Source organism: Diceros bicornis, chromosome 37 (genome assembly GCF_020826845.1).
Source record: "Diceros bicornis minor isolate mBicDic1 chromosome 37, mDicBic1.mat.cur, whole genome shotgun sequence".
Classification (NCBI taxonomy): Eukaryota; Metazoa; Chordata; class Mammalia; order Perissodactyla; family Rhinocerotidae; genus Diceros; species Diceros bicornis.
In genome coordinates this window covers 20,664,805-20,685,118 of record NC_080776.1, presented here as the reverse complement: position 1 = coordinate 20,685,118, position 20,314 = coordinate 20,664,805, and the positions used below count along the sequence as shown (strand labels likewise).

General features: G+C 48.5%; 1 protein-coding gene across 1 annotated transcript; it reads right to left on the bottom strand.

Annotated features, from left to right (window-relative positions):
• Positions 1-15,382: 15,382 nt before the first annotated feature.
• Positions 15,383-19,696, bottom strand: LOC131399127 (intestinal-type alkaline phosphatase-like). Its single transcript, XM_058533217.1, is given in 11 exon segments — positions 15,383-16,997; positions 17,099-17,215; positions 17,437-17,629; positions 17,710-17,852; positions 17,988-18,060; positions 18,157-18,291; positions 18,540-18,712; positions 18,791-18,965; positions 19,117-19,232; positions 19,353-19,469; positions 19,551-19,696. Coding segments are annotated over 11 exon segments (1,611 nt in total). The 5' UTR covers positions 19,621-19,696; the 3' UTR covers positions 15,383-16,698.
• Between the last annotated feature and the right edge of the window lie 618 nt (positions 19,697-20,314).

Genomic DNA, 20,314 nt, shown 5'->3' with positions numbered 1-20,314 from the left:
AGCCAAAAGTACTAAAATGATCTATTTCCACGATAAGAGTGTAAACAGATACACATGCACAAAAAAGAGGTTAAATATGATATTAAAAACATAAAATGTGGGAGGAGAGGAGTAAAAGAGTAGAGCTTTTAGCAAGAAGTCAAACTTAAGAGACCATCAAATTAATATAGATTGCTATATATGTAAGTTATTATATATAAACCTCATGGTAGTCGCAAACCACAAACCTATCATAAATACACAAAAAATTAAGAGAAAGGAACCCAAACATAATATTAAAGAAAGCCATCAAACTACAAGGGAAGAGAGCAAGAGAAGTAGAAAGGAACAGAGAAGAACTACTAAAACACCCAGAAAAGAAGTAACAAAATGGCAATAAGTACTAACTTATCAATAGCTATTTTAAATGTCAATGGACTAAAAGCTCCAATCAAAAGACATAGGGTGGCTGATTGGATAAAAAAATCAAAACTCATATATATGCTGCATACGAGAGACACACTTCAGACCTAAAGACACTCACAAACTGAAAGTGAAGGATGGAGAAAGATACTCCATGCAAATGGCAATGACAAGAAATCTGGGGTAGCAATACTTGGACAAAATAGACTTTAAAACAAAAATAGTAACAAGAGACGAAGAAGGGCACTACATAATGATAAAGGGAACAATCCAACAAGAGGATATAACACTTGTAAATATATATGCACCCAACATAGGAGCAACTAAATATATAAAGCAATTATTAACAGACATAAAAGGAGAAACAGCAACACAATAATAGTAGAGGAATTTAACACTCCACTTACACCAATGGATAGATCATCCAACCAGAAGGTCAATAAGGAAACATTGGCCTTAAATGACATGTTAGACCAGATGGACTCAGTAGATATATAAAGAACATTCCATCCAAAAACTGCAGGATACACATTCTTTTCAAATGCACACAGAACATTCTCCCAGATAGATCACATATTAGGCCACAAAACAAGTCTCAACAAATTTGAGAAGACTGAAATAATACCAAACATCTTTTCTGACTACAATGGTATGAAACTTGAAATCAACTACAGGAAGAAAATCAGAAAACCCACAAATATGTGGAGATTAAACAGAATGCTATTGAACAATGATTAGGTCAACAAAGAAACCAAAGGAAAATTTAAAAAAGACTTGGAGACAAATGAAAATGAAAATACAACATGCCAAAATTTATGGGATACAGCAAAAGTGGTTCTAAGAGAGAAGTTTATAGCAATACAGGCCTACCTCAACAAACAAGAAAAACTTCGAAGAATCTAACAGTGCATCTAAAGGAACTAGAAAAAGAAGAAAAACAAAGCCAAAAATCAGTACAAGGAAGGAAATAATAAAAATCAGAGCAGAAATAATGAAACAGAGACTAAAAAAACAATAGAAAAACTTGATGAAACTAAGAGCTGGTCCTTTGAAAAGATAAATAAAATTGATGAATCTTTAGCTAGACTCACCAAGAAAAAAAGAGAGAAAGCTCAAATAAATAAAATCAGAAATGAAAAAGGAGAAATTACAACAAACACATAAGAAATACAAAAAAGAGAATATTACGAAAAGATATACACCAACAAATTGGATAATCTAGAAGAAACGGATAAATTATTAGAATCACACAACCTCCAAAACCAAATCAAGAAGAAATAGAGAATTTGAATAGACCAATGACCAGTAAGGAGATCGAAACAATAATCAAAAACCTCCCAAAAAATAAAAGTCTAGGACCAGACAGCTTTCCCTGGTGAATTCTACCAAACATTCAAAGAAGACTTAATACCTATTCTTCTCAAACTCTTCCAAAAAATTGAAGAGGAGGGGAAGCTTCCTAATTCATCATATGAGGCCAACATTACCCTGATACCAAAACCAGACAAGGACAACACGAGAAAAGAAAACTACAGGCCAATATTACTGATGAACCATTTTTACCATGCAAAAATCCTCAACAAAATACTAGCAAATCGAATACAACAATACATTAAAAAGATCATACACCATGATCAAGTGGGATTTATTCCAGGGACACAGGGATGGTTCAACACACACAAATCAATCAACGTGACACACCACATTAACAAAATGAGGAATAAAAATCACATGATCTTCTCAATAGATGCAGAGAAAGCATTGGACAAGATACAGCATCCATTTATGATAAAAACTTTGAATAAAACAGGTATAGACAGAAAGTACCTCAACATAATGAAGGCCATATATAACAAACCCATAGCTAATATCACACTCAGTGGAGAAACTGAAAGCTATTCCTCTAAGAACAAGAACCAGACAAGGATGCCCACTTTCACCACTCTTATTTAACATAGTATTGGAAGTCCTAGCCAGAGCAATCAGGCAAGAAAAAGAAATAAAAGGGATCCAAATTGGAAAGGAAGAAGTGAAACTGTCACTATTCACAGATGATGTGATTCTACATATAGAAAACCCTAAACAATCCACCAAAAAACTTTAAGAAATCATAAATGAATACAGTAAAGTTGAGGATACAAAATCAACATACAGGGCCAGCCTGGTGGCTTAGTGATTAAGTGCGTGCGCTCCGCTACTGGTGGCCCAGGTTCGGATCCCGAGCGCACACCGACGCACTACTTCTCCAACCATGCTGAGGCCGCATCCCACATACAGCAACTAGAAGGATGTGCAACTATGACATACAACTATCTACTGGGGCTTTGGGGAAAAAAAAGGAGGAGGATTGGCAATAGATGTTAGCTCAGAGCCAGTCTTCCTCAGCTAAAAGAGGAGGATTAGCATGGATGTTAGCTCAGGGCTGATCTTCCTCACAAAAAACAAAACAAAACAAAATCAACATACAAAAATTAGTTGCATTTCTAGACACTAACAACGAAGTAGCAGAAAGAGAACTCTTGGATTGGAAGAATTAACATACTTAAAATGTCCATACTTCCTGAAGCAATGTATAGATTCAACACAATCTCTATCAAAGTTCCAACGATATTTTTCACAGAAATAGAACACACAATCCTAAAATTTATATGGAACAACAAAAGACCCTGAGTAGCCAAAGGAATCCTGAGAAAAAAGAACAAAGCTAGAGGTATCACACTCCCTGATTTCAAAATACACTACAAACCTATGGGAATAAAAACAGCATGGTACTGGCACAAAAACAGACACACAGATCACTGGAACAGAATCAAGAGCCCAGAAATAAACCCACATGTCTATGGATAGCTAATTTTCGACAAGGGACCAAGAACATAACAATGGAGAATGGAAAGTCTCTTCAATAAATGGTGTTGGGAACACTGGACAGCCGGGTGCAAAGGAATGAAAGTAGACCATTATCTTACACCATACATAAAAATTAACTCAAAGTGGATTAAAGACTTGAATGTAAGACTTGAAACCATAAAACTCCGAGAAGAAAACATAGGCAGTACACTCTTTGACATCGGTCTTAGCAGCATCTTTTCAAATACCTTGTCTACTCAGGCAAGGGAAACAAAAGAAAAAATTAACAAATGGGACTATATCAGACTAAAAAGCTTCTGCAAGGCAAAGGAAACCATGAACAAAACGAAAAGACAACTGACCAACTGGCAGAAAATATTTGCAAATCATATATCTGACAAGGGGTTAATTTCCAAAATATATAAAGAACACACAACTCAACAAGAAAAAGACAAACAACCTGATCGAAAACTGGGCAAAGGATATGAACAGACATTTTTCCAAAGATATACAGATGGCCCACAGGCTCATGAAAAGATGTTCAACATCACTAAGTATTAGGGAAATGCAAGTCAAAACTACAATGAGATATCACCTCACACTGTCAGAATGGCTATAATTAACAAGAGAAGAAATAGCAAGTGTTGGAGTGGGTGTGGAGAAAAGGGAACCCTCATGCACTTCTGGTGGGAATGCAAACTGGTGCAGCCACTATGGGAAATAGTATGGAGATTTCTCAAAAAATTAAAAATAGAAATACCATATGATCCAGCTATCCCACTACTGGGTATTTAACCCAAGAACATGAAATCAACAATACAAAGAGATTTATGCACTCCTATCTTCGTTGCAGCATTATTCACAATAGCCAAGATGTGGAACCAACCCAAGTGCCCATCAACTGATGAATGGATAAAGAAGATGTGGTATATATACACAATGGAATACTACTCAGCCATAAAAAGGACAAAATCGTCCCATTTGCAACAACATGGATGGACCTTGAGGGCATTATATTAAGCAAAATAATCCAGACAGAGAAAGATAAACGCCCTATGATTTCACTCACATGTGGAAGATAAAGAAACATATGGATAAAGAGAACAGATTCGTGGTTACCAGAGGGGAAGGAGGTGGAGAGTGGGCGAAAGGGGTAAAGGGGCACATGTGTACAGTGACGGATAAAAGCTGGTCTGTGGGTGGTGAGCACCAAGCAGTCTATACAGAAACTGATATGTAAAGTACACCTGAAATTACATAACGTTATAAACCAATATGATCTCAAAAAAATTTTTAAAAAACCAATAAAAAAATTCTTAACCCTTAGAAACCTTAATTTCTAGTGAAAACTAAAAAGTAAGCAATTGTGAACCGTATGTTATATCCATGTCTATCAGATTGGCAAATTTATGAATACATTTTATTATTTTTAGAAACATTTTTTTCATAGTGTAATCTTTTAATAAAGCACAAAACATGTTTATTAATAGACTCAAATTTATCTTTTAGTTTTTGTGTAATAAGAAGCCAAAAGAAGATAAACCCCTATACAGTAATTAATATTTTATCTTATCTGGAGATGATATAGATATTTAATGAACTTTTTATCATTTAAGCTTACTTAGCAAAACTTGAAAGTTTTAAGCCATCAAAAAGACTTGGAGGGGCCACCCAGTGGCACAGGGGTTAAGTTTGCCCATTCTGCTTCGATGGCCCGGGGTGCAGCAGTTCGGATTCGGGGCGAGTACCTACTCACCGCTCATGAAGCCACGCTGAGGCAGCGCCCCACATAGAAGAGCTACAACTCTACAACTATGATACACAACTATGTACTGGGGGTGTGGGGAGAAAAAAGAAAAAGAAAAAGAGGAAGATTGGCAACAGATGTTAACGCAGGGTCACTCTTCCTCAAAAAAAAAAATCACAAAAAAGAGCTGTATTTCTGTGATGTAATGACTTTCCTGTACTCTAATAGTGTGAAAATGGCAGAAAAACTTCACACAATTAGATGCTCGATATGGAAAAAAAAAAAAAAAGACTTGGAGAAGTCATTTTAAGTACACATACCATAAAACATAATGATTGTACCTTTATTATATTAATATTCATATAATTTATTTGTTTCTAACAATTATACTTAGATTATTCAGGAAAATTTTATGAGACATTAAAGCAGTTAGTCACTATTTTAAGTTATTATTACTATATTTTTGCTGACCGATTTTAAAACAGAGATGACATGAGCTATTAGATTAATAACCCAGGTAGGAAAGAAGTTGTATGTTTGCATTATATCCACTGTTGATACTCTGAGGACACGTCTATTTTAATTAAGCCAACAATCTTAAGCAAACTTTTAATTACCAAAGATTATTTTATGTTACGTTAACTTGAAAAACATTTGGGTTGGTTTTTATTATATTTAGAAATAATTTACACAAGTGCTTACTGTAAGTTAATTAAATAGTGCTCTTTAGAAATGAATTTTGCTAAACCATCCAGAGGTAGAAAAATACCACATCTATAACATACATACCTATATATAGACAGACACAAACAGAGATCTTATAGCTTTTAATTTTAAAATTTCAGCCATGAATCAGGTACAATATAAAACTCACTAATTTATAAATAATTGTGTCACTAGAAGATGGAACAAGTTAGGGCTATCTATTTAAAAGTTTTTGCTGTTGTTAATATTTGTGGAGAAGGGCCGGCCTCGTGGCTTAGCGGTTAAGTGCGCGCGCTCCACTACTAGCGGCCCGGGTTCGGATCCCGGGCGCACACCGACGCACCGCTTCTCCGGCCATGCTGAGGCCGCGTCCCACGTACAGCAACTAGAAGGATGTGCAACTGTGACACACAACTATCTACTGGGGCTTTGGGGAAAAAAAGGAGGAGGATTGGCAATAGATGTTAGCTCAGAGCCGGTCTTCCTCAACAAAAAGAGGAGGATTAGCATGGATGTTAGCTCAGGGCTGATCTTCCTCACACACACAAAAAAAATTTGTGGAGAAGACTATTAAGATTTGTATTTACCTTAGACAAGGAGGCTGTGAATTAGATTTGGAGCAAAAGAGCCTCTTCAGCAGCCTGCAGTTAAAACAAATATTTTGTTCTTTCTTTAACATCCGGCTTTGCCAATTGAGTTAGCCAGGTTTAGCCTAGGCAATGGCGGGCTGTATTTTTTGGGGGGTTTACATTGTAAAGATATGGTAAAATTTATAACTTCAAAGGACAGAGGGAAAAAAAGGCATTTTTTTTTTTGGTAGGAGTGTTGGGGTAATTGTGATATAAAATTTTCCTTCAGTCCTAGGAATTGGGAATGGTCTAAATAAGGAGAGGTTACAAGCCTTTCGAGATAAATAAGGGAGGTTTGGGGATTGCTGAAAGGGAAGGGGTGGAATCCGAACTGGCTTTACAGCTGCGTTTTCAGTTCTGTAAAGATGTGTAAGATAAGGACATTTGCTCTCAATTTCTCAGAAATTGGGTTGTAACTTAAGTGACATCACAGGTTGATCTAGCCATCCAATTACATTTCTTTTAATTTGCTTCTTTCTTCGAGGTACATACTTTTATTTTAACTTAGGGAAGAAGGCCTATAAAAAAATTTCTATCAGGGGCCGGCCCAGTGCCGCAGTGGTTAGGTTCACGCGTTCCGCTTCAGCGGCCCGGGGTCCGCTGGTTTGGATCCTGGGCACGGAACCTACTCCAGCTCATCAAGACATGCTGAGGCGGCGTCCCACATAGAAGAGCTACAACTCTACAACTATGATACACCACTAAGTACTGGGGTTTGGGGGAGAAAAAAGAAAAAAAAGGAAGATTGGCAACAGATGTTAGCACAGGGCCAATCTTCCTCAAAAAAAAAAAAAAACTTCTATCAGGCTCTGAATATCAGTTTTCAAATTGGCCAATTTTTGACCATCGAGCTACTCTAAAAAATCCTTCCAAATATCTTGTCAGTTTTCAGCTGAGACAAACAGTAGATATTTCTGGCAGTATTAAATAACTCCACGGGCCCAAGAGGTGTCCTCAAATGTTCTGACCTTCCCAAGGTCCAGAGTCGGTCCTGAAGACAGCCAAAAGGAAGAACTGACAGCCTGCATGCATGCCCCAGGCAGGCAAAGTTAAGCCAAGCCCTTGGGACACAAAACGAGACAAACCAGAAGGTAACAGCTACCCCTGGAGAGAAAGGGTCAATAACCAGTGGGTCTGGATTTGGAAAGGGAGTGACAATGCGGTATTTTTTTTCTCTTGACCAGGCATTACAGAATGGCCATTGAGTGGAGGTAAAAGAGTTGTTGTCCAGGGGACATGAATTCCTTGGGAGGGGGTTCTAGAATAAATCTGCAAAGGGTACTGCATAGGAAGGCCTGAAATTGGCAGAGCCTGATTATAGAGCCAGCAAAGAGAGCTTTACTGCCTATCCTAGGTGTGACTGCTGAATTTATTTTCTGGCTTTCAGCGTTTACATGACTAACCCGTATACTCTTAGATATTAGGCTGGAATGTTCTCCGTAAATCTTGTAGGAAAAGGAAGCTAAAACAGGCAGATGTGGCTGGATTTTAAAAATGGGGTTTTACATTGGATGTGTGTGTTAAGTCTAAATTTTTGTTCTCTCATCTTGTTAGGGAGCTCCTAAGTGTAGCTGTTATATTATTTTTTTCCTTTTCCTTCTTAAGTGCCAGACAATTGTACTTTCAATGTCCTGATTTTTTTTTTTATACAATATCTGTAAATGTCTGAAGGCAAATAAGAAGGGGTCTGGGTAGACATGATTTTTGTTCTAATTTTTGTCTTTCCATCTTATTAAGGAATCTTAACGGCCAGCTGTTATACCAATATGAGAGCTCTCTAAAAATCCGTTGTTTCCAATTTAGAAGTTTTTCCAATTTAAAGGCTCCATAGTCTGGCCATTGACGAGTAGGATCTTAATAGCGACTCAAACCAATAAGCCTTTTTATGGCTTAACAATGGATGCAAGAGGCGTCCCCAAAAGAGAGTGCATAAGAAGCAGCCCTCACGAGATCCAGAAGTTCACTCCCGAAAATAGTCTAGAAAGGAAAGAGCTTCGTTGCACAGGCAGTGAGGGTGGTGTAGTGAAAATCGTGTCTCCAATCTCCCACAAGAGCGTGGGACGCCTCCCGTCACACCCGCTAATCTGTGACACCAGGCAGGTGCTACTGGCATGGGGTTTTTCCAGCACTAACAAGCAACAAAGGTTGAGATGACAAAGGACCTTATGGACTAGACCCCTATGACAAACTCCCCTGAGAGCTGGCACGGCTGGACCAAGAGATGCTGCTTGTGACTGCGTGTCTCGGAACCCCAGTCTTTTGACTGGCCACCAGGTGCGTCATGGTAAACGCACCTTCTGGATGGCGGAGTCCAGAGAAACTATTTTCACCGCTCACAAAGCCAAGCTCTCGGGACACAGAACAAGACAGAAAGAAAAACCTCATCTGGTTTTTACGGAGGGGACCCACGGCAAAGTCTGTCTAAGTAGATGTGGGTCTGGTGAGAACCATAAAACTCCCCAGTCTGTGAGGGCGGCTCCAACAGCAGGCTCATCAAGGGCCTGTACCTGCTGTTCTGCCCTCTGGTTCTTCCTCCTTCTGACAAATGCCACAACAGACAGAGACCAAGAAAAGCCAAGACCTTCTCTGGGAGGAAAGGATCAACAAAACCAGAGTACTCGTTTACCAAACGCCAAAGTCGCTAAGTCCAAGAAACTAGTTTCACCAATATTTTCTCTTGCTAATTTAAATTCAGAGAGAGAAAAAGAAACTCTCACCACTATCGTTCCCACTGGCCTCTGCAGACGGAGATCTGGGAGGTGGGCGTGTAAGAAGGCTTCCCTTTCGGCAGACTTCCGCGTCAGATGTCCCAGGGTCCCTTAGCTGCAGCAGCCTCAGGGAGAAAGCAGTTTCCCAGCCAGCAAAGTCTCCTGGCCGGCTCGCCAAAACTCTAGGGCCGGGAAAATCCCGTTTCATCCCTTCTTGTGTTCTTATGGCTGGACTAATACTAAATTGACACAAGACCAGATTAACGGAGAAAAATCCAGTTTAATACATACGTATTGGAGATCATAGAGAAATGATGCTTGGAGAGTGAACAAAGCAGGCAGTGTACATATCTTTTACACAGAGAAACATAAATTTGTGAGGAATGACAGGGCCAAGAAACTTAGGTTTGGGGTATGTAGTTAGTGAGTAATTTAAGCAGAGTTTAGGCTTAAAGTAGTAAATTAGCAAGGTTTGTTTATGCACCCTCCTCAGCCCTGACTTCCCCAGCTCTGGTGATAAGGATGCAGGGAGAGCACCTCTCACAGGGAGATTGATTTCCTGCTTTCAGGGGAACAGAGAGGAGGGTCAGAATGACCTCTGTGCTTCTCAAGTAACTTTAATTCAAAATAATCAATATGCTCTTGTGGGATATTTTGGGGTGGCCTGCCGTGGGCCCCAACAGGTGTCTGGGCAGGGCCCATTGGGTAGGCTTGGTGCTGGGTGGGGGGAGCAAGGTCAGGGGCTCCAACCCTCTGCCACCGTGTGCCCAGCACGGCCCACGGCCGAGTGATGGACACAGTGTCACCACCACAGCTCATCTCTCCCAGTGTGGATGGGAGAGCAGGGTCCCTGGCCTGTGTTCCCATCCTCCACGCCTGTGTGTCTATAAGGGCTGTCCCTGATCCAGGACTCCACCAGATGCTAGGGACATACAGAGGAGACCCCAGCAGAGGGAATGGGGACAGGCAGGTAGAAATAGAGTGTGATAAGTGAATGCAGCTCTGTGTGACTGTGCGAGGAGAACCTAGAGAGACCAGTGAGTCAGAGGGAGCAGCTCATCGGGATGACAGACAGCCATCTTCAGAGAAGCGGCTCATAGCAGGGAACTGAAGGAGCTCGGGATGGTTTACAACTGCACTCAGGCTTCCAGGCGTCACCTGTGTGCCCACGTGCAGAGGGCCTCCCGGTTCCCTGCCTCTGCAGCGGGCCCTGGTGCTGCCATCCACAGCTTTATGACCCGGCCTTGAGTCCAGGGGTCACTGCTGGGTGACCTTGGCAAGTGAACACCCTCTCTGGGCGCCAGGAGCATCATTGGCAGACCCTGGAGGGGGGCATGTGAGGGGTGCAGCCACCTGGGCTAGATCCACGTGACCACCCCTGTCCTTCCCCTCTCCAGCCCCCGGGACTGCACCGCGGCTGCCTCAGCAGTGTGAGCCTGGCTCCGAGTCCTCAGGGCCCAGGATGCCGGTGGGGGGCAGTGGGACGTTGCGGGGCGGGTGGGGACTAGCTCTGTAGAGAATCGGGAAGGATTTGAGGCCAGCTGGACAGGTGGGCTTGTGACCAAGCTTCCCTGCCTCGGGTCTCAGAGGGCACATGGGTGTTGGTGGCCCCGGGATTTCTGGGTCCCCCAGGAGGGGACACAGGGTGACTGGTGCCTCTGAGCAGCCATGAGCCCAGACCTTTCTAACCAGTTCAGGGACCCAGATTCGAGTTTCTGCCACCCATGGGGTGGCTTCTATGCTGACCCGGTGGCCACCGCCCTGGGGGCCCACGTGGCCCAGCTTGTGAGGTGTCCTAGATGCAATGTTTGTAAATGGCTGAGCCCCCATTCCACATATGTTGGGCAGCCCTGCGTCCTCTATATGCAAATATCTCTGGGGGTGGGATCTTGGGCTTGGGTTTCTCCCCATGCCCCCTGGGTGGGCTGGCCCTTTTCTACCCCATGCTCCCCATGCTGGGCAGCACCCCGATTCCTTCCCTCCCCAGGGACCACCTGCACAAGACTGGGGGGCACTCACAGGCTTTGCAGGTTCAGGGTGGCGCAGGGGGCATGGCCCTGCCTCCTTCTCTCCTTTGCCCCCTTCTGGGCTCCTCACCTCTCCCCCAAATTGGCTTAAGAAACCGCCTTTCCCTCGATTTAGTTAAAAGAGCCACTTCCCCTTCCCCTGCCGCATCCAGCCTTGTCCAGAGGCTGAGCGTGTCTGTCCGCCAAGGCTGCCCCCGGGGCCACCCTGCGGCGGGACAGGGCAGCCGGCAGAGCCTGAACCCAGCTTCCTTTGCCCGGCCCCACAGCCTCCAGAGGAGCGAGCCCGCGGGGGGCATGGTTTTTGCAGACGTGAATCACGCCGTCTCCACCCCTAAGCAGAAGGGACTCGCCCCGCGTTGGTTGAAATGACGGTTTCCCTCCTGCTCCCCTTGCTGGGGCCCGGCACACTCCCGTCACCGCCCAGCCGCTGGAGGGTTGAGGCGGGCTCCTGGGGCAACCGAGACCCTTCAGGCTTTGGAGCCAGGCAGCCCTCCTGGACTGCACAGCAGTGACCACACCAGGTGCTCCTTGGGAGCGTTTTATAGAGAAGCGCAGGCTGCCGAGCACGCCGTTTATAACTCCTCCCGACGCTCATTGGAGTTTCAGAACAACATGCACCAGCTCAGCCCACCCTCCGGCGGGAGTCCTTGCTCTGTACCTCACTCTTCTCCTGAGGAGACCAGGAGTTCGGAGGGCACGTCGGCGAGCGGGACCTTGGCAGGCGAGTCCTCCACCCCGCGTCTCGGGAGAGCAGCTGTTCCTCTGCAGCCTGGAACACTGCCAGGGGCGGGGACTCCCACGTTCGTGCCTCCTTCCCTTCTGGAAAGCTGGCCGTGGCCTGGCCTGGCCTGGCCTGCGGAGCCCTTACACTGAGCTGGACTCACCGCTGGTGTCCTGCTGGGGTCCCTGCCCCTGACCCCTCTTCCTGTGGTCTGGGGCTGACCGCAGGCTCCCGTCCCTGTGGACATTTTCTCCCTCCACGCCCGTCACCCGCCTTTGTCCCACCTGCTGTTCACGTGACGTGTTGTGGCTCATCTCGGGGCCTCCTTCTCGTTGGCCTGGAGTTGGGTTCTCACCCAGCTTGATGACACCCCGCCCCGCAGGTTCCGCGGGCCATGGTCTCCCCTCTGCTGTAGGGAGGTGGCTGGCTCAGTTCACCCTTATGTGTCCTGCTGTGGCAGACATAAGGGGACCCCCTCCATCCCCCTGGCTGCCTCCTCCTCCCCCGCTCCCTGCCCCTCCCGCAGGATTGGAAGTGCCCAGGGGCCTGCAGGGGCACACCGTCCATCCCTCGGATCCGGGTCCCTTTGAGCGACCCCTGCGAGCCTGGCCGGTGTCCAGCATGAGCTCATCAGGTCGGAGGGGATGAGGCGGCGCCTGGCTCCCCCGACCTCTGCTGCTGCCCAGGATCCAGGAGTCTCTGGCAGCAGCTCAGGCTGATTCATTGTGTGCTAGGCAGCTCAGATCCCTAAGCCACTGTCACATGGTGCTTTTAAAGTGCATCTCTCCTTGTCTATCATTTGCAAAAATAATAATAAAAAAACGCTCCCACCTTCCTGCAGGACCAAACTCACTGCTGACAGTGATCTGGGTGGAGAGGTCTGAATGGGGCTATTTCCTCTCCCCTAGGAGCCCAGGAGTGTCCCTGTTTGCTCACTTGCAGTGGACTGTGATGTGTTAGAGTTTAGTGTGTCTGGCTAAGTAGATCTACACATTATATGGTCTAGTTTTAAACAAAGTAATCCTCCAAAACAATCAAGTGCTTATGAAAGATTCCTGTAAAGAAACTGCAAATAATACCAATAATCCACACCCAGGTGAAGAACCACAGAAGTGGCAGCTCTGACACTAACTCCCTCTTGGTAATGCTCGTCATCAACCATGGGACAGACCTGTCAAGACATTAGCCTCAAATATAAAAAACTAAACCCCCACCCCATGGTTGCTGGTGAAGCCTGTCCTGGGTGCTGTGGGCCTTGAGATATCAGTCAATAACAGCAGGGAATCCTCACGGGGAGCAAGGCATTTCAAAACTAAGCTTTCAGAACATGAAGACAAACCCCTGCAATTTTTTCCCAGCAATGCTTAAGTTATGTGCTGTTCAACCCAGTACCTTTTGATATTTCCCTAAGCAACAATAAATATTTGGAAGGCTCTTTTAGAGTTTCTGCATGATTGCATAAGAGAAACACACCTACCACCAGGCAAACACTTGTTCTTTCTGCTGCAGTAAAAATGGCAGAAACAATGAACAGAATGATCTGTCGACACACCGAGAGGCATTTCTTTGTCAGCAAATACTGTTGGAAGATGTAGAGAAAACCCTGCCGAAGACTGGAAGGAAGTGTTAGAGCAAATTGCCCAGTGTGGGAGGCAAAACTCACTCATTGGCCCATCCACAGTCAAACCACTGCAGGAAGGAACGAGAAGACTCGAGGGCACATAAAATACTGTAGGAGCCATAGGTGGTGTCAACCTTATAAAACCAAGATTGTCCTAGTAGAGTAGATGCTTTATGATGTTTAGTAACAAGATTGGGTGGGGCCATGAAAACTCTCCAGACCACACAGAAGGAGTCGTCTTTATGGGAAGTATTTCAGGGCTGTCCTGAGTCCTCCTTCCCTCTCTTTCTTCCTGACTTCCCCTCCTTAAAGACCAAGGTGCTGACAGTTCTTAAGGTGACAAGAGCGGTCATTCATTGGCTCCCAATAAAAAGCTTGAAACAATAAATGCCTTTTCATGCATCAGCCCCTTCAAAGGAAAGATGTTAAAACAGATGTTTGAAAATGTTTCCATGAACACGTGATTTTGTAGCCAACAATGTGTTTGACCTATAAAACCTCTCATACCTACACATTTAAAAAACTTGTGAGCCAGCCCTGAAGGCCTAGTGGTTAAAGTTTGGCGCTCATGGCTTCAGTGGCCAGGGTTTGCTTCCCAGGCACAGAACCACACCGCCCGGCTGTCAGTGGCCATGCTGTGGCGGCGGCTCACATAGAAGACCTAGAACAACTTATAACTAGGACACACAATTATGTACTGGGGCCTTGGGGAGGAAAAAACTTGGAAGCAAAACTCTCTCGTTTTTAAAATTTAGACATAATTTACATACCATAAAATTTACCCTTTCAAAGTGTACAATTCAGTGTCTTTTAGAATATTTAAAGTTGTGCAACCTTCACCACTAATTCCAGAATCATCTGTTTTTAAAACCTGTAGAGTTTAAAACGTAGCATTTCCTTGGGTTTTGAACCCATTTACCAAACATAAACAAGCGGCACCTTCCCATTGGTTTGTAAGAGCAACTAACTGACAACAAGGAAGACAGAAGTGTAGCAGCTGGATTATACAAAAGCCTTTGCGTAATTGGTGGACGGAGTTAATAACGAGGATGATGGTTTATCCACCAGCTAATGATGCCCTTCTTCCATCAGCTCCCATAGTTTTGTGACGGCCACTAAAATCCAGAATTGAAACAAACTGTCCTGAGAGCCAGGCCTTCAGATTGATGTTTTACAGTGTTAAATCAAGGTTTTAGTGAATAAGAAAGCATACTAAAATCATATTAATACTTCTAGTGAGAGCAAAGTGCTTTTTTGCAGCTTTGTATGTATACAAGTAAATTTGTAATTTTATAAAAAATTTATTGAAAAATGTGGTTGATTTCACCTTCCTAGAGTTCTTTTAAATGTTCCCTTTGGGGTGGGTGAGATCCTCAATAAGTGTAGCTATCCTGGAGTGGGTGCTGCAGAATGTTTCCGGATGGAGGTCAGAAATGTGTGGCATCTGCACCTCCCCCCTGGTTTTCCAGCTCCCACCTCAGCCCCCTCCCTCCATCAAAACAAAACAGAATAGGGGCCGGCCGGTGGCATAGTGGTTAACTTCATGGGCTCCGCTTCGAGAGCCCAGGGTTCACAGTTTCGGATCTTGGGCGCAGACCTACGCACCACTCATCAAGCCATGCTGTGGCAGCATCCCATATGCAAAGTAGAGAAAGATGGGCACAGATGTTAGCTCTGCGCTAATCTTCCTCAGTAAAAAGAGGAAGATTGGCAACGGAAGTTAGCTGAGGGTCAATCTTCCTCACCAAAAAAAAAAAAAAAAAAAACCAGAATAGACTCTTCTCCCCACAGTGGCCAGAGTGATATTTTCCAAGAGTCAGGTCATGTCAGGCCCCTGCTCAAAGCCTTCTCATCACATTCTACACTCTGGAAAAGTCCAAGCTCCTCCCCGATCTACTCCCATCCCTCCTTATCCCTCAGGTTTACCTCCTGTACCCTCTCCACCTCTGATCCAGCTACTGGACTGGAACAGCACTTAGTGATCGCTGCCTCAGGGCCCTTGTGTGGCTGTTCCTTCTGCATTGTCAAACCCTCAGGGAGCGGGCAAGGGCTGCTCTGGGGCTGCCTGCCTGTCCACAGAGCTTCTCCAGATGCTCCTTGGATCTCCAGCCTGGAATGGGCATGGGGGGGAGGGGGGGCGGTGATCACCTCAGTAGCTGAGTGACTGGGCACAAGTCTCCTCTCCTTTCTATGCCACGCTGCCCTCTTTTTAGTGGTACTGCTGGGCCTCTAGGAGGGGCGGCCGAGGGCTTGTGTCAAAGCCCTGTTGGGGCCCAGGGCTGGCTGCCCCCAAATATGCCTCAGTGGCATATGGATCATTTGGAATGAAAGTCTTGAAAAGCAGCTGGTGCAAGGACCGTCTGACCCTCCTTTTCCCTTGAATGCAGGGAATGAATCTCCTCCCTGCCCCTGGAGCCTGAGGGAGACAGACACCCTTATCACCAGCCTCAGGGAATTCAGGGCTGGGAAGTCTGTGTAAACTCACCTTGTTCCTTTTTTTGCTAATTGCTTACTCCAAAGGCAACTCTGCTTAAATTCCTTACTAATTGAGAACCCAAAACCAAATTTCTTTGTCAAATCCTCACATTTATTCTTTCGTGTAAAAAGATATAAAATTTGCCTACTTTTTGGTCACTCTCCTGTGCATACAAATTGTTTTTCCTCCTGTTCATCTGTTTTGCGTTAATTTCATTATAATTTCAGCTGCAAGAACTGAAGAAGGTTAAGGGGAAAATTCCCCCTCCTGGACATCCACCCTGGCCCTCCTGGTCCCAGCAGCCTCCTGGGCCAGCAATGTGCCCACAGGGCCGGCTGCAGAGGAACAGGGAGCTGCGCCCCCACGGTGCCCTCAGGTCCAAGTGCTGTGAAGACTGAAGCCAAGGAAAGCACAGCAGGTGTTCTGGGTGGGTGGTGGCCCCATGGGAGCCGCCTCTGTGATGGTGCCCGCCTGGTCCTGGGGTAGTGCCCACTGCAGGGTGGAGACTGGGGAGTCCGAGGCCCCTTTTTTCCTGGGATGCGGGTTGGTGGCGCGGCACAAAATCTCCCGCCGCCGAAGTTGGAGAGCAGCTGCCCTGAGGACCATGGTTGTCGCAGAAACCCGCCGCCTCAGCCTCCAGGGCGCCGTTTAGTTAGGCTCCGAGGAGGAGCCACGGGCTGAGGCTCATTGAATGCCACATTTTCACCTGCGGTCCCAGGGTGGATGCTCCGGGGATGGCAGCTGAGATGGGACTCCGGGCTGGTGAAGCAGGAGACCCGGCGATGGGGTCCCGGGCCCCGGGGTGGGTGAGACGGTCAGAGCGTGGCGGACAGCAGCAGCAGAAGCAGCGCCCCGGCCAGCAGCGGCAGCGACGGCGGGCCAGCGGCGGGCCCAGGGAGCCCGGCGTCGGTGGGGGTGGCGGGGGGCGACAGGTCGCAGGCCGTGTAGGGCTCCAGGCAGGCGGCGAAGGCCATGACGTGCGCCACGAAGGTCTGCTCCTGCACGCCGTGCACCAGGTGCGCCTGCGGGCCGCGCGCGAACACCGCCACGTCCTCGCCGCCGTGGGTCTCCGACGACAGGGGCACAGCTGCCTGCTGCCTGTACGTGGCGCTCACTGGACGGAGGGTGGGGCTTAGGGCGGGCGGGGCCGGCGCCTCCCCCCTCCCGCGAGTTCCCCACAGTGGTCCACCCAGACCGCAGCCCCGCTGCACTCACTGCTCTCGCTCTCGTTGACATCCGGCCGGGAGCCCCCGCTGAGCGCGAAGCCTGGGCCATTGCCATAAAGGATGGAGGTGTAGGCCTTGCCGTCGGAGGCCTTGCTGGGGGCCAGCCCTGCGGGACAGGGGACCTGTGATGGCACTCACCACAGCTTATGCAGCGCCCCCTGTGTGCTAAGCCCGGTACTTCTTGCCTGTTCACTGACTTAAGCCTCTCAAGAACCCTACCAGGCGGTTGCTGTGATTACCCCATTTGACAGATGAGGAAACTGAGGCTCAGAACCATTTCTGCCATATAATTTAGGAAACAGCAACTGTCACTCTCCCTGGACCCACCTAAAATGGGGCTCCCACGCAGGGTGTAGCCACCAAAGGAGAAGACGTGCGAGTGGTCAGCGGTGACAAGGGTCAGTGTGTCCGTCTCGCTCGTGAGCTGGCTGGCTTTCTCAATGGCGTCATCAAACATGATGGCCTCAGTCAGCGCCAGATAAGCTCTGCCCTCATGGTGACCGTGGTCGATGCGGCCCCCCTGCAGGAAGGCCACGTGGGAGGTGGGTGATGCCCCACCTGCCCTGACCCCCTCCTCCCTGCTCAGCGAGGGGCTGCCACTCACTCACCCTCCACGAAGAGGTAGAAGCCACTGGGGTTCCTGCTCAGCACGCTCAGGGCCGCCTCCGTCATCTCCGTCAGGGACGGGTCCAGGGCGAGGTCTCGTTGGGCCTCATATTTCATGTCTGCTGGCTCGAAGAGGCCTGTGGGAAAGGGGCTTCCGGTGACGGGTAGCTGGACAGTGGGGAGGCTCAGTGGCAGCCACGTCTCTGCACGTGCTGGGCCATCTGAGGACCCGGGTGGCCAGGGCAGGGTGGTGGGGTGGGTGGGGTCGTTACCCATGAGGTGTGTTACAGAGGGGTCCTGGGACGCCTGATGGAGCGCCGTGCGGTTCCACACGTACTGGGCACCCTGGGAGGGGCAGAAGTAGACCTCAGCCCATGGCCCTACGACCTGCAGCCCCTGCCCTTGTCCCCGCTGTACGCCCACACCCACGAGCCCCGTCACCTCGTGCTTGTCCAGCCACTCCTGCACCAGGTTCTTCTCGTCCACCCTGGTTCCGTTCTGGCTGCCATCATCCGGGTACTCAGGGTCTGGGGTCCCCTTGGGAAACATGTACATGCGGCCTCCACCCAGAATCACCTGGGGCCAGAGGATTAGGGCAGGTGGGCTAGGGGCCTGGCTGCCCCTTGGTCCCCTCCTCAGACAGCCCCCAGTGCCCCCACCAGGTCTGTGGGAATGGTGTGTCCTTGGCTATACCCTCTACACCCCCCACAAGTCCGTGGAGTCCCTGCCAGGCCCAGGGCTCAGGCTGTGGGTTGCCAGGGACTGTGTCCAGTGCGGGCCCGCCCCCTCTGCCCAGCCCCTCCCCCTTGCCCTTCGTGTCACACATCAATGTCCATGTTGGAGATGAGCTGCGTGGCGATGTCCTGGCAGCCCTCCTCTAGCGCCTCGGCAGGCATGTCGGCATCCGAGTACCAGTTGCGGTTCACCGTGTGCGCGTACGTGCCGGCGGGCGAGGCGTGCTGCACCCTGGTGGTGGTCACCACCCCCACTGACTTCCCTGCGGGTGGCAGAGGTCAGGGTGGGCCCCTGAGGTCTCTGAGCTGGCCCCTGCCCCATAAGCTGGCCCCAAGCCCACCTGCTTTCTTGGCCCGGTTCATCACGGAGGTAACCTCATTGCCACGGGTCGTGTTGCACTGGTTGTAGCGGGCGGCTGCACTCACACCGATGGTCTGATAGTTGGTCTTGACCCCACACAGGTAGGCCGTGGCCGTGCCTGCGCTGTCGGGCACCTGCCTGTCCACGTTGTATGTCTGGGGACAGAGACGTCCTCAGCTGCAGTCTGGGGCAGACACCTACATCGTAACTCTGGCCCCAACCCTCCTGGGGCCTTCCCTCCTGCCAGGCTCCCTAGCCCACCCCACCCTTCTGGTGTGGAGCACCCTGAGGCCGCCCAGCCCTTACCTTCGACAGAGCCAGGTAGGGGAAGTTGTCCATGGCCAGGGGCGTCTCAGGTCCCAGCTTGCCATCCATCTGAGCCTTTAGAATCCGAGTGGCTGTCACCGTGGGCACTCCCATCCCTGAAGGAGCACCTCATGTCAGGCCTGAGTCCCCAAGGCTGACCTGTGTCCACCAGCAGCCTTGGGTACCAGGGTTGTAGGGGTTCCAGGGGGCCGGGGGGACAGACCTTGCACACTCACCGTCTCCCAAGAAGATAATGAGGTTCTTGGCAGCCGTTTGGATGGGCTGCACTTTCTTAGCAGTGTCCAGGGCCTGGGCTGCCTGGCGGTTCCAGAAGTCTGGGTCCTCCTCCTCAACTGACCAAAGAGAGAGTGGAGGCTGGGTCAGCCTTGGGGGAGCACCTGTGTTTACGGGGAGGCTGACAGGTCCCTGATTACCTGGGATGACACCAAGGGAGAGCCGTAGCCTCAGGCCCAGCAGCAGCAACAGTACCCAGGCTCCCTGCATGCCTGTGGGATGGCAGGAGGATGGCGAGGCTGGGACCCCAGAGGCTCTGTGACACCGGGGGACCAGCAGCCGTATAGGCTGGCTTAAATCAGAGAGGAGTTGTCCCTGGCTGTAAAAGGCTCCATGTCCCTCCCAGTGCCTCAGGCAACCACCCTGACCCCACCCCCGCCTTGTGACTTTAAGCTATGCTGACAGAGGGGAAGTGGCAGGTTGTGGCTGAGTGAGTCTCAGGCTAGGAGTCCTGAAAAAGTCTGGTCTGTCTCTCAAGGATAGTCCCCAGCTGTCTCCCTAGGGGAGGGTGGGGATTAGGGGGCACATGCCCTTGGGTGAGGAGCATTTGGAGTGTCCTGATGGAGGCCACTCCCAACCCTCTGCTCTTGCAGTTGTGGGAGACCCCTCACTCCTCACCTGGTTGTTCAGTATTTCCTGAGAGCCAGTAGTGGCCAGGCTCGGTTCTGGGTGCTGAGGGACGTGGGGTGCGAAGCACATGGCCTGGGCCAGGGGCCTAGGTTTGAAGCCACATGGCTTCTCACAAGGCTTGGCCTGGGCAGGTAGGTTGGGCGCTGAGCTGGAGTGGGTGCCCAGGAGCCTGGCCCAGGGTTCTTGTGCTGTGGAAATGGGTGGGGCTCGTAGTGACAACAGAGTGAGGGCCTTGTCTGTGTCTCTAATTACACAGGCCTGGGTTGGGCCAGCC